At 39.7% G+C, this 18,615-nt stretch overlaps 2 protein-coding genes across 3 annotated transcripts in view; one reads left to right on the forward strand and one right to left on the reverse strand.

Annotated features, from left to right (window-relative positions):
* Nucleotides 1-169: 169 nt before the first annotated feature.
* LOC134670783 (protein tumorous imaginal discs, mitochondrial-like) lies at nt 170-17,328 on the forward strand. 2 transcript variants are annotated; one of them, XM_063528598.1, is made up of 10 exons: nt 170-375; nt 534-748; nt 2,404-2,637; nt 3,359-3,527; nt 4,379-4,473; nt 6,602-6,760; nt 7,822-7,893; nt 8,703-8,810; nt 9,777-9,882; nt 10,922-11,444. In XM_063528598.1, the coding sequence occupies exons 1-10, from the start codon at nt 201-203 to the stop codon at nt 11,251-11,253; spliced, it is 1,665 nt and encodes a 554-aa protein (XP_063384668.1). In that variant the 5' UTR covers nt 170-200; the 3' UTR covers nt 11,254-11,444. The 2 variants fall into 2 exon arrangements, with proteins under 2 accessions (XP_063384668.1, XP_063384669.1); XM_063528599.1 differs by lacking the exon at nt 10,922-11,444 and adding an exon at nt 16,244-17,328 and having other exon boundaries at nt 172-375.
* A 10-nt stretch (nt 17,329-17,338) lies between these two features.
* LOC134671013 (uncharacterized) overlaps nt 17,339-18,615 on the reverse strand; it is a 61,208-nt gene continuing 59,931 nt past the window's right edge. The window contains exon 13 of the mRNA XM_063528833.1: nt 17,339-18,286. Coding sequence (XP_063384903.1) covers nt 18,140-18,286 — 147 coding nt within the window. The 3' untranslated portion in view covers nt 17,339-18,139. The remainder of the gene's footprint in view (nt 18,287-18,615) is intronic.

An 18,615-nucleotide genomic window follows, 5' to 3' on the forward strand; every position in this document is an offset into this window, starting at 1 on the left:
TTCGTTCTTCGAAAGGTACAATACATATCCAAGCATTTACTTTTTAAAGATGTGTTAGAATAGTCATAATATACAAAACGGTGGAAAAATAGATTATTTGTCTTGCTTGCAACATTTCATTGAATATCGGGCACCGGGCGCCAACATACAAAGAATAATTTTTGACATTTATTTGACGTTTTTAACCTATTTCTTTCAAAATGGCTCCCACCCGGAGTATCATCGGGTTTTTAAATCCAAAAACCCTTACCGCGGTGTTTAGTAATAATATTAACAAAACTACGTGTCGGTTCGTCCATAAATGTAATAAATGTGAAAAATTTCTTGGAGGGCCTGCAATTGCTATTGCATCATTAGTGCACAATAAATTCAATTGTAAGTTTTGACACGCTTTTATTACATCACCGGCTTTTATTTATTACCAATATTACCAGGAAAGACCTTCAGTCAGATGTATCAGTCAAATGGTTTTCAATGAAAGTATTTTTTTCACTTTAATGAAACATAACCTCTTACTTTCAACTCACGTTCAGATAACACGGGGACTACTAGACACAGATATATACACACCACCAATTGTCTGGCCGCTCGCGTGGATTACTACAAGGTGCTGGGAATTTCAAAGAATGCCTCCGCTAAAGATGTGAAGAAGGCATACTATCAACTTGCGAAGAAATATCATCCCGATGCAAATAAATCTGATCCCGAGGCCTCTAAGAAGTTCCAGGAAGTCTCCGAGGCTTATGAGGTATTAAATAATCTGATAAGTGATGATAGTGTAATATAAATGTAAATAGTATTTGAGATTGTACCTTAAGGTTGTTTTTATGATTGTAATTAAAGATATATGTTTTCCGGATGACATACACAAATAGAAATTGCAAATATATGGTTTCCTAATCCAAGTAAATAATTTGTTAGTGTTAAAATTGTCATATTCAAAAGACTTATGACTTGTAATACTAATAATTCAAGGTAATACCAGAGATATATATCCGTATAAGATAAATAAAGTCTAAGAAAAAAATGTGCCTCGGACGGCCAAGAAAAAGTCATTCTCGAATAGATGGCGCCATTACCTTTGGCCTATTCTCGGCTAGATGGCGGTAACGACACCGTTTGGTATTTAACAATTTTAACACATATCAGTGAAAGAGCATGGGTCAGTATGGAACAAAAAAAATTAAGAATCACTTATCCGTAAACATATTTTGATTATTTTATACATTTTGCAATTTTATTTTAAGTTTTAATCGTGTGTATTGATGGCAGTAAATGTACCGTGACTACAAAATTGACAATGACAGGACCCCTCTATACTATCTATTCTTTTTGGTAATACCCTTTATGGGGCTAACATATAAGGAAAAAATTACCATCCTATAACATCATCTTTTTGTATTTTTGCCAGCAAAAGTTTTGGACTATAAGGTGGCAATAGAGGATTGTATTTAATAATGTTGTTCAGGAACAAGCAAAATTCCATACACAGCGGGAAGAAGTTGATAACTCCAGATATTCTATTGAAGATATTTGAATTTATTTATTATTATTATTTGTATGTCTTTCCATATCTCGGGACCATGGGGTCCCGGACCTTTGGGAGGCATGCGTGGGGCCGAAGCCAACAGCACAGAGGCCCTTTAAGACAAGTTTGATGTTATGTAATACACCAGCTAGAACCCATCCACGGGTACAAATAGATACCCGTTAATCGGTCCCAGCTGGCATAGGAGCTATTGTAAATACAGTGGAGAAGAGTGCCGGTTATGGTGTTGAAGTTTGGCTGGTCAAAAGATTGGGCTATTGCAGAGAGGTCCGGACACCTGCCATAACAATGCTTCTAAACGTTATCGAGGCAGGCGGTGACTTGCCACTAACTAGGTGGGCCCCTGAAACTGTCGTCGTAAAGACGACCAGGAGCAACACTGGTGTAGGCGGCTCAGGGGTGTCGAGCGGTGTGCGCCGCTTTCTACCCAGTGGCTGTTACCAGCCACTGTGCCAACTCGCGTCTTATGCATCTTTCACTTCCACCTCTGGAGCATATAGCTCTAGCGACTCCTCTCTGGACGGCCAATGAAGGCAAGCCAGAGCTGAGAGTCCTGCGGGTCTCCTTGGGGTCCACTCCGACCGACGAAGACACACCGGAGACGGAGACCCTGACCGACTCTCGGGAGCACTCGGGTCCGTGGGGTCGTTACTCCCCAACAGCTCGCCACAAGCTGCCCTGCGGGCTTATTATTATTATTATTTGTGAAGCAGGCAGGCAGTTGAAATAACTGATAATGCCTGTATCTAGAGCCATTAATCGAGGCAATCGAATTTATAATAAAAATATGTGTGGTTCCAATTTCTTTAATTTTTCCTGCAGTACGGGATTAATCATTAACATTTCCATTTCAGATACTCTCTGACGAGAACAAGCGTAAGCAGTATGACACCTTTGGCACAACATCAGAGCAGATGGGCATGGGAGGTGCTCCGGGTGGAGCTGACGGGTTCACCCACCAGTGGCAATACAAGGCCACCATAGACCCCGAGGAGCTGTTCAGGAAAATATTTGGAGACGCTGGTTTCAAGACTGAATCGTTTAGTGATTTTGCCGAGAGTCAGTTTGGCTTTGGTGCTGCTCAGGAAGTAAGTCAATTTTATTTAAATACCAGAAACATTCGTTTTTTTCTGTAAAGCCCCGTCTTCATATCGCGCGGGAAATCATCGATTTGGCTCACGCGGCAGCCCGGTATCCGGTATCCATTGCGCGCGGCTGCCGCGCGAGCCAATGTTCGATGGTTTGCCGCGCGATATGGAGACGAGGCTTAAGAAAGTTTCTTTTTATTTTGAATTTAAAAAAAATTAGGTTGATTTAAATTTTTTCAACTTTCACTCTTTATTTTTTATTAAATACGCAACTGAATAAATAAACATCATATTAATGTTTTATTATTGACATTATTGTAGTCTGTGTGTAGACTATAAATAATCTCATAAAGATGTTGGTTATGATACCTAACTTTGTTGACAATACAGTTAGTATACTCACTATTACTCACTAAACAAAAGTACAAGCAGTGCCGTCTTTACCATAAGGGCACACGGGGCCCGTGCCCAGGGCCCCCATCCTCAGGGGGCCCCGAAGGACAGACAATAACAGTATATTTGATTACCCATATTAAATAGAAGATCATAGTTGAAAAATGTTCGTTTAATTCGCTTTTTTACTTTCCAAAAGGGCCCCAAAATCTTTTGCGCCCAAGGGCCCCAACATAGTTTGAGACGGCCCTGTATACAAGATACGACTGTAAACAAATAAGTATTTCTAGTGTTTGCAATATGAAGTATTTAATTAACTAACTTACAGGTCATAGTAAATCTCCGCTTCACGGAGGCAGCGCGTGGCGTGAACAAGGATGTGAACGTGAACATAGTTGACACGTGCCCGAAGTGCCAGGGCTCCCGCGCCGAGCCCGGCACCAAGGCCATCAAGTGCACCTACTGCAATGGCACAGGGATGGAGACGTTCTCGCGAGGTATGTACCAGATCAGATAGTTAATAGAATCAGCGACACGCGATCGATAGCCCGCCTGCTTCCGGCCAGGCGTCCCTACACTATTTACATCTACATCTACATCTAATAGAATCAGGCGTTACTTTGCAGAAATCCATATCTTAATTAAAACCAAAAAATATTACTTTGCTCATCCGCGTGCTAAGTCAGTGCTAACCCGTTATACTTGGGTATTTTTTACATGCAATTAATGTATGGGTTTAGCACTGATTGCCTAGCACATTATCTTTTCGCGGATTAGCAAAGTAATATTTTTTGGTTTTAATTAGTATGTTTCAGATATTACGTGAACGCGCCTCAACTAAAGTATTATACTTGACTCTTTAAATAAGTACCTGATGATGGTATTTTTTTATGATGGTATTAGCACCTTACTGTTGTTTGTTTTTTTTATTAGTACGTTAGTATTTCAGTTTTGGTGACAAGTTCTTAGGACAGATTCATAATAATTATGTCAGCTGTGTGAAGTTACTTTCGCGTATGTTACCGGTGTTCACTAAAAAACATATTCTAAACTGTTAAATCTACCATTATAGCATGCTTTTTGATATGAATCTTATCCTCGCAGGCCTTCCATTCCTTAACCTCCTGCGACTAAATGTACATAACAATGTACATATTGATACAATTTAATTGGAATCTTTCGTGGACCAAATAAAGTTGCATTTCTTTTGTTTCATTGCTTTTTAAAACAAACGAAATTCTTTCTAATTCACTTACTGTATAAGGTTCAAATTAAAAATTCGAAAACTTTATATGGTGGGTCCTACGAGGTTAATATATCTTTTGTAACATGTTGCTATTAATTCTAGGGCCTTTCGTAATGCGGTCCACTTGCCGGCACTGTCATGGGACCCGCATGTTGATCAAATTCCCCTGCGTCGAATGTGAAGGAAAAGGCCAATCGGTAAGTCGGAGCACTAATGCTTAGCGCAATTTGTACATAATATGAACTGCTTTTTTGAGGGTAGTGAATAGAATCAGGCGTTAGTTTGCGGAAATCCATATTAATTAAAACCAAAAATATTACATTGCTAATCCGCGAAAATGCTTTTTTTTGCATTTGCAACACCTATTCAATCCATGCAAACGCGTCACTGATGCATAAGCACAATCGTAATTACGCATGCGATGGACAGTTAAACTACATCTGTTCTTTAAACTGTTATGGACACTACTTAGGGGTCGTCCAGAAATCATGGGATCCATATTTGGCCTATTCACCCCACATGCCACAAGATCACGTGATATGCTATCCTTCAAAAACAGGTATCGTAAAGTTGGTGCGATGAATGTTTTTGTTGGGTAAATTAATACGCATGTAAAATGTTTGAGTAATATTGCTTTCCCGCTTTGAAAAAAAATACACGTGATATCTTCTCTGATCCCCCTCCCCCATTGTGATCATTCGTGATATTCCCCCCCCCCCAGGACCCGGGTATGTCCTTAAACCACGTCCAAGACCACCGGTGGACGGGCAGCAGCGTCCCTCAAATTCGGTGTACGAGGGCTGGCTGGTAAGTCTCCGAAATGAAAGATTAAAAAAAATATAATTAAAAAAGTAATAATGTCATTCTAACCTCTTGGCTTTTACGTTAATGCGGAAGCAATATCAAGTTTTTATAATATAAATAATAATATATTAAAGCGACCTAAAGAAAAACTGTATTCATTTTCGTGAAAATGGAAAAATCGGAAGTGCGTGCGGTAATTAAGTTTTATGTTTTGAAAGGCAAAACTGCAACACAAATTAAAACCAAACTGGATCGCGTTTTAGGATCTTCTTCGCCTTCTTTAAGCACAGTTCACACTTGGGTTGTCGACTTCAGACGTGGTCGGCAGAGCTGTACAGATGCTCCCCGCAGCGGACGGCCCAATGAGGTAACGACTCCGGAAATTATCAACAAAGTAAAAAAAATTGTATTGGATGATCGCCGTGTGAAGTTGGTGGAAATAGCAGAGATGGTAAACATTTCAAAAGAACGTGTTTTTAACATTTTGCACCAACACTTGGAAATGAACAAGCTCTGTGCTCGTTGGGTGCCGCGTCTCTTAACAGACGAGCAAAAACTAACCCGCAAGGATGTTTCGACGGAGTGTTTGAAGAAGTACAGGCATAATCCTAACGAGTTTTTACGTCGCTACATAACGGTTGACGAGACGTGGATCCACCACTACACGCCTGAGACAAAAGAACAGTCTAGGCAGTGGACAAATCGGGGTGAACCTGCCCCTAAGAAAGCAAAAGTGGTTTTGTCAGCCGGTAAAGTAATGGCAACCGTATTTTGGGATTCCAAAGGACTGGTTTTCGTGGATTACCTTCAAAAGGGAAGAACCATTAACGCCCAATATTATGCTGATCTGCTACAAAACCTCGATAACGCAATCAAAGAGAAAAGGCCTCATTTAAATAAGAAAAAAATTTTACTCCATCAGGATAACGCCCCTGTTCACACGGCTAAAATTGCAATGGCTAAAATCGAAGATTTGCACTACGAATTGTTACCTCATCCCCCGTATTCACCAGATTTGGCCCCTTGCGACTTCCATTTGTTCCCAAATCTCAAAAAGTGGCTAGGCGGACAAAAATTTTCGTCGAACTCTGAAGTCATAGAAGCTGTTAATAGGTATTTTGAGGGACTCGAAGAATCGTTTTTTAGAAATGGGATAATAGCCTTGGAGAAACGTTGGGCCAAGTGCGTGGACTCAGAAGGGACCTACGTTGAAAAATAAAATATAACATTTATATATATTGTCTTATTTCTGTGCCGTTTCGGAAACTTATCATCCCGCCCTCGTACTCGACTGCGATCGCCAACCCGCCTGCAAAGCGTGGCGATTATGGCATTCACCCCCCAAAAAAGGAGGAGGCCTATGTTCAGCAGTGGACGTCTTATGGCTGAGATGATGATGATGACCCCCCCCCCCCCCTCCCTAAACGATCACATGATTTGTGGACAGATTTTCAAGTAAAATTTGATTAATTGATTGACTCGTATCTCTACAAGTACTCTATGAGACCCTGTTTTTTTTAGGTGCAACGCAAGAAAGTGACGGTCCCAGTGCCGGCGGGCGTGGAGGACGGGCAGACGGTGCGCATGGCGGTCGGCAACTCGGAGATATTCGTCACCTTCAAGGTGGAGGCCTCCAAGTACTTCCGTCGCGACGGACCCGACGTGCACTCCGACTGTACGGTGAGTTTTTATATTATATTTTTTATTATGAATGGGCTTACTCATGGCCACAGACTAGCCGAGGCGTAGACGTGGCCTACGATGGAGCGAGCTCGCCCAGAAGGTGCCTGTTCACTCTTGATTTGAAGGTTGCCGGGTTATAAGAACACGGAAATATAGACGCCGGCAAGGAATTCCATTCCTTGGCAGTGCGCATAAGGAAAGTAGAAGCAAAGCACAACACAATATTTCAAGGGTGCTGCAACAGTGGGGGGACTTCTTAGAGGTGACCCCCCCTCCCCACCACCTGCATACCTCTCTCTGCAGCTGACTGTAGGTACTGTAAAGGTTTGCAACCTTTACAGCCTTTTTTAATCTGTGACTGGTTAGTCACGATATTTAAATTTAGAATATCAGCCCGCTGTCAAATAGACTGTCCTCCTATTTAGGCCGTCTCCTTTACAGTATATAGTAGATATCCTCTCCAAAATTAGTAATTCAAAATTTAATTACTTTCCACGTGTAATGGAAATTATTTGTTGGAATTACATTTTGTAATTGCAATGGTTAATTAGTAATTCAATTACTTTTTGCCCAACACTGACAAAAAAGCATTATAAGCTTGTACCAACCTTTTTTAAACAAGACTCTTTACAAATATTTAATTTTTCTTACAGATTTCCGTATGCCAATGCCAAACCTTATTAGGAGGAACAGTCCGGATACAGGGCCTCTATGAAGATAGATTAAAAAAGGCTGTAAAGGTTTACAGCCTTTTTTAATCTGTGACTGGTTAGTCACAATATTTAAATTTAGAATATCAGCCCGCAACAAATAGACTGTCCTCCTATTTAGGCCGTCCCCTTTACAGTACATAGTAGATATCCTCTCCATAATTAGTAATTCAAAATTTAATTACTTTCCACATGTAATGGAAATTATTTGTTGGAATTACATTTTGTAATTGCAATTGTTAATTAGTAATTCAATTACTTTTTGCCCAATACTGACAAGAAAGCATTAAAAGCGTGTACCAAACTTTTTTAAACAGACACTTTAAAAATATTTAATTTTTCTTACAGATTTCCGTATGCCAAGCCTTATTAGGAGGAACAGTCCGGATACAGGGCCTCTATGAAGACCATACACTGCAGGTATGTACCTACTGTAAATTAGTATTTTTTGCATAACCATGCTTTATACATTGGTGTTATATTAGAATATTAACAACCCATATGTGATATTAGTAAACTGTTTTTCAAGGCAGCAAAATGGCGTACTTCGTTAAATCCTGAACGAAGCGAAGGATTCAAGAGTGAACGCCCATGTGACACATACTGCTTTCCACATCACCAACAGGAAACTATTTAGGAACATAATAATTTCCTCATACCTAAAAAAACCTAATACATAAATGTGTCACTTTGATCCGCCCTAGCAGGGAAAAAAGTGTATCTTTAATCCCTCCTAACAGGGAAGGAAAGTGCCACTTTAACCCTCGTAGCAGGGCAGAAAAGTGCCACTTTGATCCCTCCTAGCAGGGAAGACAAGAGTCTGAGCCCTCCTAGAAGGGAAGAAAAGTGCTATTAGATCCCTCCTAGAAGGGAAGAAAAGTGCCGCTTTGATCACTCCTAGCAGGGAAGAAAAGTGCAGCTGATCCCTCCTAGCAGGGAAGAAAAGTATCTCTAATATCTCTATGATCCCTCTTAGCTGGGAAGAAAAGTGTCACTTTGATTCCTCCTAGCAGGGAATAAAAGTGTCACATTGATCCCTCCTAGTAGGGAAGAAAATTGCCACTTTGATCCCTCCTAGCAGGAAAGAAAAGTGTCGCTTTGATCCCTCCTAGCAGGGAAAAAAGTGTCATTTTGAAGTGGCACTTTTCTTCCCTGCCAGGAGGGATCCTACCAGGGAAGAAAAGTTCCACTTTGATCCCTCCTACGGGAAATATGAAACTTTGTTACAGATAATGCCAGGCACTTCGTCGCACAGGCTGATCAGGCTGTCGGGGAAAGGCATGAAGCTAGTTAGCAAGCACGGCTACGGAGACCACTACGTCCACATCAAAATAAAGGTTGGTTTTAATGGAAACAAGGTCATCCGTTACACGAATTTCTAGGTTTTTTGACCCCTCCCCCCTCATTGTCACACTTGGTCACATTTGGCAACCCCCCCCCCCCCCCCTGGTGTGACGTCACATTTTTTTCAACGAAACCGGCAAATCGAATTAAGTAGGTTGTACCTATTATGAATATTTTATCAAAATATTTTTGAATAAATATTAGTAATTTTATAACCCAACACTGATTAGGAAAGAAGATTAAACGAATAATAATGATTAACGATCTAAAAACTTGTTATTTAACTGTACAGCGAATAAAATAATTTAAATAAGTTAAAGTGACGTCACTTTAGTTAGTGCTTCTGGGCATTTTCCGCAAATCGACAACCATTGTGCCTATTTTGCGTGAAACGAGGTAGCGCTACTCTAACCACCCCGGCTCCTCCATGAAGCCTACCAATGCTCGCTGACTGCCTCTTTTAGTGTGCTAGGAGTCCCTAGATATTTGCTCCTTTATACTTCTACCTGTTTGCAGTCTAGGAGTATGTGTTTTATTGTTTGATGATGCACGCTCTGCGCATGTAGGGTTGCCAGATCCAAATCTGGAATTTCCTGACAAAATTCCTGACTAGCAATTTTTTTCCTGACGCTCATATCGACGACGGGGGGAGGATCTAGCCGTAAGCGATATCTATGTATGCTTGATACATTGTTTTTTGATTTGTTTTGGATTTATGTACTTAATTATATTTGAATAATGTACCTTTTTAGCTACATAATAAAAAAGTCTGTTAATTCACTTAAACTCCTGGCATTTTTGTATTCCGGCCGCATTCCTGACAAACGGCCAAAATTCTTGACATGTGAGGAAAATTCCTGACGTCTGGTAACTTTATGCGTATGGGGCTGTCTGTTTTACCCATATTGTGGAGGCGTTTGTTTAGTGACGTCACTTTTTAACACTATTTCAACTGTCAGGTCCCCGCAAGTTTGAACGAGAAGCAAAAGGCGCTCATCTACGCGTACGCCGAACTAGAACAGGACACGCCCGGCCAAATCCTAGGTGTCACGTATGACAGAGATGGTAAGAAATAAAACTATAACTAAGCGAATACTTCGTGGTAGATGCCGCTATAAACCTGAGACGCGTGGTCTAATAAAACAAGGTCTGCTCTTCCCAGAGTGACACAAGCCTACGTCACAATAACATTGCCACTTTATATAGCGCTATCACATGATCATATAGCGCTGTCACAAGATGACATAGGCTTGTGTCAGTCACGTGACCACGAAAAGACGGGAAGAGAGTACCAGGCGGAGTATATTATTAATTTATTATACCATACCTGAGACGTAACAGAGTAATTGACAATTATCATTTACTTGATAAGGGCTTTAACTTGTTGGTTAATCTAGTTGATATAGTGGTATCCATGAAAAAAGAAAGACATTGAGTTAAGGACATTAACTGCGTTATAGCGAAGAGAATAGAGTGTATAGAGGCGTATTGTCGAAGTAAATTATGTAGCCCTTGTAAATTTACTGCCATCTTTCGATAGAAGATAAAACTGTTCGAACGCCATTTGACTTTGATCCTTATTTTTTCACTGATATGTATTAACTATTTCATATTAAATATTAATATTAACGCCATCTACTCGACTATAGGCCAAAGGTATGGTATGGTGCAATCTTTTCGAGCGATGGCGCCATAACCTTCAGATGGCGTTAATATTAATATTTAACAAGTTAAAACATATCAGTGAAAGAATAATGATCAAAGTCAAATGGCGTTCTAACAAATTGAATCTTCTCTCGAAAGATGACAGTAAATGCACTATAGCTAGTTACATAATTTACCATGAAAGTAACTCTCTATTTCAAATTCTCTTTGGTTATAGTATGAATACTATGAATTGAAGTTACTATTTTTCACGGTTAGTGTATTAGAATTTTCAAACCAGCCCTGAATCAGTAAAACTTTTTCTAGAATAGCAGTCAAGAATCTTATTATGGATACCACCTTGCAGGGGCTTTTGAAATTAATCGCGATGCAATCTGGAGCTTCTAAATCACTCTAGGTGACCAATTAGCCTAAATTATCAGAGTAATTTGTTTTCCAGAAAATTCTAAATCTAGCAACAAAAGTCAGGGAACAATACACGAAGATAACAGAGACAGAGAGGATACCCAACGTGACAGAACTCAACCATCATTTCTAGATAATTTAGTTGAGACTTACAGAGTTAACAAGCCTTGGTTCATAATAGGTTTCGTCATGTCTTTGATTGTGTGCAGTATGGTGATAATGAATGACCCGCAAGACAGGTATGGGGTGGATTCTTATGTGAATAGGAGAGAGAGGGACGAGGATACAGGCGTGAAAGGGCCGTTAGGTTACCAGAACGCTATAAAAAGAGAGAAGGAAAAGAATCCAGAATTGTATGATGCATGAATGCATTTAGTAGATAAAATGTTGTGTAATGTCGCGTTGGAAACGCGGATGTAAATATTGTTTACTAGATTCCATTTTTGTTGACAAATCTGTATTATATTCCGTTTCTGTTTACACAATTACAGCTCAGTAATTTTTACGTGTACCTAAAGTTTATAAAGTTTACTGAGATAATGCCGTGACATAAGAAAAGCATATTGAAGATTGTAGCAGATATTTCGATAGCTAAACTAGATAGTGCTGTACGGCGCTAGAATGATAAGACTTGATCTTTTTGACTTCATATCACGCCTGCAGCGCTATCTAGTTGAGCTGTCAAAATTACTTCTATGGTATATTTCTCCACTTAGCATTCAGAAAATGAATTTTCTGCCAATCTAAGGCACCCCCCCACATCTAGCGTCTTTCGAGCGTCGGCGTCTGATCAGCGCTATGGAAAATGACGTCGCTGCGCAGATGCGTCGAGTTGCGTCGAGCAGCGGCCATAGAGTTGTAGACGCCGACGCTCGAAAGACGCTAGATGTGGGGGGGGCCCTAATGAATAATAGTGAACAAAGTGATAGTTTCCTGTGGATTTGATACACATATTTATTAATTTATTATGAACGTTTGACTAATTATAAGTGCTTGTTTGAAAGGTTCTTAGTTTAGCTACCAAAGGGATATAGTATGATGGTGAGGAAAATGTAAAGACATTGTTACGAATACATGAAATTGCTTGAAAATTTTGTTGTTTCATTTTGTATCCTATTTGGCAACCCTTTACCATCACGCTATAGTCTCTAGTAAAAACAATACACTCTTTTTGTTTGGGCAGTCGTGTAAAAATACTGTCAAATGGGGTAACTTGATGCACGAGGGGTAACATTACACTAGAATGCAAATTTCACTATAGATTTAGAGCATAGACTGGGACTCCTCTAGACCGAGTTTAGAGCAATTATTTCATGCAACCGATGATGCCAAAAATGCGGGGGTGCGCGGGACGAGGTGAGCGAAGTCCCGTGCCGTGATTGGTCCGTTCAAAGACACGGAAGTCACACAAAGACACTTTCGACTCGAACATCGAGTACAATTACCGTATGCGTGGCAGAGGGGGTAGCGCGACTATGCTCAGTCTAGAGGATCATTTGTCTGTGATTTAGAGTTAGACCAATCGCCTAAGACTCTAAAACAAAAAAGGGTCTACTTATAATTTTAGTTCACATTTTGCTTAATGAGAGAGTGAAACGCAATCCACATTGGACAAAGAAATTTAATAGGCGGAATACCACCCCTAGTTACAAAGATGTAAGTGGTAACTTATACACTTACAGTACGGAAAAGTTCGAAAATACGTGATTGAGACTTCTGAAACAACCACGTTGGTCCCAACATGCCTTTGACTACAGTCACAGAATAAATAATATTACTAGGTACAGAAGACGCACTCTCTAACAAAACGCGTCTGTCACGATCAGCACAGATATGGCCGCTAGGTGGCGACAGCGCCACGCGCGGCTTATGGCAAACCCCAAAATTGGGGTCGAACGGATGTACTTTTAGCTACCTGTAGCAAAGCGGCAAAATCGCAGAGTGAGCCACGCCTGCTACAGTGAATAAATTAATAAAATTGCTTCTCATAGGTAACACCATCTAATGAAATGGAAATCCTGTATTACTTAGTTCTGTGTGAGTTGCTGTATACACATTTAAACTGTCAGTATTTTGCGTTTAGTTGGCTTGGTTGGAAATACGTAAATTTAAATCTGTCGTGGTCAGTTACAAGATTTTGATCACTTCAAGATATGACTAAGGTTGCCTCCAGAATCTCGCGAACTAAATTGACAGGTCAATGTGCACAAATGATACCACAGTTTGGCCAGTGCTGTTCATATCGATATTTTCAAAAAAGTTTGAATTAGAGAATATCGCGAGAATTCACCGCTAGCGGCGCTACTGTTGCGCGGTCAGTTAAAATGTATCTTTAAGTAATTTAAATTATTTTACAAATGTTACTTGGTATTTCAAAAATTGTGCAATTTTATAGTAATCGATACAAGGATATTGGACAAACATATTGTAGATAATTAAATAAATATTTTATTATAATTATTTTATTTTATTTGTCAGGAAAACTTACAGCTAGAGTAACAAGTTGTAGGTGATAACATAGAAACAGTGATTTTGGCTCAAAATACAAATAAGGCCGACCCAGACGGGGAAATAAGATAAGATTTTTCATTTATTTTGTGGTGTGGACGTAAAAATTAAATCGTCGCGGTGAACCCTACTGCTTCGATTGTAAAGAAGACCAGTCCCTAAACTGGACATTCAAGTTGAATATTAGGTCAGAATTTAAATACAGTTAGACCAAAAAAAGTCTGCTGCGATTTTAATAGCCCACGCAGTGCAAGTATTATTTTAAACGTCAAAATTCTATGAAATTATGACGTATTAAATAACAGTTGCACTGCCTGGCCTATCAAAATCGCTGCAGACTTTTCTTGGTCAAACTTTAATTATCGATCAATCTCATCTACCGGTCACATTGTATAAAATTAAATCACCAATTTCAGATTTATGGCGACAACCGCATGCTCTTGACATAAACAACTTGCCCCCAAACCTGCATATTAAGAGCCAACAGGAGTGGTCTGAGTGGTCATATCTCAATACAAACGTACTCGACTGTTTCCTCCGTGGGTTTTGATGCTAGAGCAATGATTTTTTCAATACAGATTAATATTGTCATATCTGTGTCCGACCGTTTTGCTTGTTTTGATATTTTTGTTTTTTTAAGGCGCTAGCTAGAGCCTTTCAAAAATGGCCAAAATGGCCTCATTGAGTATGCCGCAATGAGAGGCGTAGTATTCAAAACTGATATCAATTAGCCAAAAAAGCAAAACGGTCCGCCATAGATAATTTCATAATCATTTAGATTACCAAATTTGGTTACGATTGGTTAAGTTTTGGAGGAGGAAACAGTCGAGTACGAAACCTCGATTTATGAGATTTTTACGCAGGATTTTTCGCCTTGTCCTTATCGCACTAGTTTTAGGAGCCGCTTCCGTTAGCGAGATGGGTATATTTACCTAAAATATTTAAAACTCAGCTAACATTGAAATTTGTCAGTTTCACATCCGCACCTCCTGATTTGATTGGTAACGTCAATCTTACAATCGAATCAACCACTTTTCTCGTCACATTCATACAAAACGAAATCGTTTGTGACCCCTTTATAATTATCACATGGGTATGGGTAGTAAGTGCATCTTACTTATCGATATCATTTTATCGACATATACCCCTGCCTATTTTTTCTTTGCTATTCCTGGTATCATTTTATTTGTCAAACTCATGTCAATTTAGTTCGCGGGTTTCTGGAGGCAACTGTAGGTTAGGTTTGACTTTTAACCGACTTCAAATTCATAGATGGAATACAGAACCTCCTGGTTCTGTATTCGGTTTTGGATATTTTTTTTATGTACAGTCGCCATCAGATATATCGGAGCGGCCAAGGTGTTCACAATATCTGAACAAGCACTCTAACGCCTTGACAATAGAGGCGTGCTCAGATATTTGAGAGCACCTTGGCCGCTCCGATATATATGATGGCGACTGTACGTTCATCGATTACGCCGACACCCGTGGACCGATTTGAGTATTTCTTTGTTTCATGATATGGCCAAATATGGCCAGCCGATCATTTCACGAAATGATTGCTTCATCATGAAATGTTCAATTCTAGAGTCAATCCATGAAAAGTCTGCAGCGGATTTGATAGCCCTGCGTGCACGTGTTATTTTAAACGTCAAACTTCCATGAAATTATGACGCATAAATGACACTTGCACTGCGTGGGCTATTAAATCCGCTGCAGACTTTTCTTGGTTCGACTGTAAGATCTGGCCACGACATATCTACACTTCTATAAATTAACCTTTTCGATGCCGATGCCGTGTCAAACACAAAAACTGTCATTCGGGCGCCACGTCACCGAAGTGTCAAAACTGAAATTGAACTTTATGCATATGCACGTAGGTCTATGTTGCTCTGTGGTCTGTGACTGATTGGACCTGCGGTGCGGATATATCGGTTATTGGCGTCCAAAAGGTTAAACGGGGTGCTAAATTAAATGTAATTAATCTAGCAGTTATAATACAACAGTAGGTAATTTGGAGTAATCATTAGTAGAAGTCAGTAGTTCCAATCCAACTAGATAGATTCTGAGATACACTCTATTTTCATGATGTTTTGTTTTTCTGGTTGTGAGTTTCTAGTCTCATTCTTATTTTCCTAATTTAAAAATATTAAAACTTTTTAATATAGCTACCGAAGGTGTAATCGTAGCTATATGAAGTAAAACTATTCCACCTATCCAATTTCTTTGTCTAATGTGTATTACGTCTCACATTTTGCTTTAATGAGAGCGGGAGACGCACTGACAGTGGACAAAGAAATTGAACAGGTGGAATACCACCTCAATGAGGGTTTCCGCGATCGCGTTTTTCACTATAGTTCGTTTTTTTAGCATTAGAAAAAAGGTAAACAATCTTGATGTGTCTTTTAATTGAAAAACACGTTTTAAAAATAAGTCACGGCAAATATGTAACAATTACGAATCTAATTCGATCATTTATATTCTTCTGCTTTCATAAGTAATAGTTTTTGATTTTTAAAAAGCGTTTTTTATTTAAAAGACATGTCGAGATCGCTTACCTTCTTGCAAGTTCTTTCTAATGCTAAAAAAACGAACTATAGATGACAGCACCGTGGCGAGAGCTCTAGCTGCCATAATCCACCAATCATGTTTAAACATGTTTTTTTTATTTGTGGATTTTGACAGCAGCTGTCAAAAAGACCTCTCCTCACGGTGCTGCCATCTAGTGAAAATCTCGATCGCGGAAACCCTCATTGATAAATCGCTTTAGAAAAGTATCTTGATAACAAGTATATACTTCTTACGCCGAAAAAATAACTGATTACACAGTTATAAAATACATTCACAGGCAAGAAGGTGTCCGTAGCAGACAACCAACCCCTCACGGATGCCGTCAAAGAAGCGCTTAAAGACAAGAAGACCAATGAAGCCGAAGCTAAGAAGGCAGATGGCGCCACCGAAGCGACGGAAGAACACAAAGAATCTAAAAGGAGTAAAGCGTAGTACTGTTCGTGTAGGACTTTGATCTAGCTACGATACGCAGGGAAAAATAATATGAATTAATTATTATAACTCATTAAGAAATCCGTGCACAAAAGTATTACCTATAATTTTATCTTTTAATAAACTTATTTGAAATATGAAATATATGTATATAGGTATGGATTCATCACATCTATTTATTTGTATATTAGCGGAATATTAGGTCACCGACCAAATATCAAGTCATTTCATATTAAATATACCTGTGTATCGTAGCTAATGTCTTGAGGAATTGCCATTAGGTCTAACACAACTGGTGTAAAATAAAAACCTGGTTCTTTCTCACTAATTGTACACACATGAGAGAATCTATCTCCTTGTGACTTGATAGCAAGTTGTGCTAGCCCCGCATAATCGGCCTTAAACACAATTCATTGCCACTAAGTGCTACGGGTTGCGCTCGTAGCGAGTAGCCACGGTTTCGCCGTATGGAGCGCGTAATCGCTACGAACAGTGTACCTACCCGACAGTCGGGTTCTTGGCGCTGAATGTGAGAAGGATTGGAAATTCAGTCTATGTTTGCTTAGAAATAATTCCAATATTTGAAATCATAAATTCCTACTAATTGACTGACATACGGATTTAAATGTTCATTCTGGTATTGTATTCTGTTTTTGTTTAGATTTGCGTCATATTTTCTTATGATTTTGTTTTACACAATATCTGTAGGTACAGTTCTGTGATACGATAGCAATAAATTAGAATTTATTTCTTACAGCTATAGAACATATTTTTGTTTGAAACTTCATCGGTCTTATTGATTCCAAACATATTTTAGTGTCTCAGATATTTAACGGTATAGCGAAGGCTATGTAATAGTAATCAAAGCTGTAAATAGCAGTTGACTAGTTTGTAGGTTGGTAATTAAAATTACAAGAAAAAATATAATAATGTGTTTTATTTATATTTAATAATTAATAATCAATTGATCGTGTATAAAGCTTCGACACAAGTGTAAACAAAGATTCACTTCACATGTTTAAAGTTAAGAAAAAAATATTGTGCCTGTGAAATTGTCAAACATTGACTTTGACAACCAGAGGGCACACCGGGAACCACGTCCGACGTGTTGCCTCCGTCACACTTACGTACGCATTTACATGTGCGACAGAGAGGCAACACGTCGAACGTGGTTCGCGGTAGGCCCTTAAAAGAGAACCGTTTAATGTAGGGAGACGTGTAGTGCCATCTGCATTTGCTGTCAAACTCTGTCTTAGGTACAGGGCATAGACTAGGAATCCTCTAGACCGAGTTTAGAGCAATTATTTCATGCAGCCGATGATGCCAAAAATGCGGGGGTGTGCGGGACGAGGTGAGCGAAGTCCCGTGCCGTGATTGGTCCGTTCAAAGACACGGACGTTACACAAAGACACTTTCGACTCGATCACGGAGTAAAATTACCGTATGCGTGGCAGGGGTAGCGCGACTATGCTCAGTCTGGAGGATGTTTTGTCTGTGGTACAGTAGGTCAAATCGAGTTTTAGTTATAGCTGGTCAAGCAGATATTGTCAGTAGAAAAAGGCGGCAAATTTGAAAAATGTAGGCGCGAAGGGATATCATCCCATAGAAAATATGAATTTCGCGCCCTTTTCTACTGACAATTAAGATCTGCTTGACCAGCTATATTTGATCTGTTGTGTTAATCTTTCCTTTATTTCTCATATAATTCGTGGCCTCCATTGATCCCTCCCTCCATCGTCCATCATCCCTTCGTAAACAAGCGGTATTTCTCAGTCATGTTGCTGACCGAATTGCCGCTGTACCGCCGTAGGGCTGCCAGGGTACAAGTTAGGAGCGCCATGGCTCCTTCCACGTAAAACCCGTACAGTATGCGGAAGTGGGACTCCACCTGAGGATAAAATGTCATCATCATCATCATCTCAGCCATAAGACGTCCACTGCTGAACATAGGCCTCCCCCTTGGACCTCCATTCGTACCGGTTGGAAGCGACCCGCATCCAGCGTCTTCCGGCGGCCTTAACAAGGCCAAAAAAAACAAAGCAAGGGCATAAAAAATGTATTTTTAGTAAAATCACACAGTACATAGGTTGGTAGGTATATTGGTATATAGTCCGAGAACTTACCGAACCCAGCCCCATATCAGTATCACTGCAAGGGAAACATCAACATGTCGACCATTTTCGTCTCCTGATACAGCTTGGCAAAAAAGAGTAGTAA

This window comes from Cydia fagiglandana, chromosome 14 (genome assembly GCF_963556715.1).
Source record: "Cydia fagiglandana chromosome 14, ilCydFagi1.1, whole genome shotgun sequence".
NCBI classification, from domain to species: Eukaryota; Metazoa; Arthropoda; class Insecta; order Lepidoptera; family Tortricidae; genus Cydia; species Cydia fagiglandana.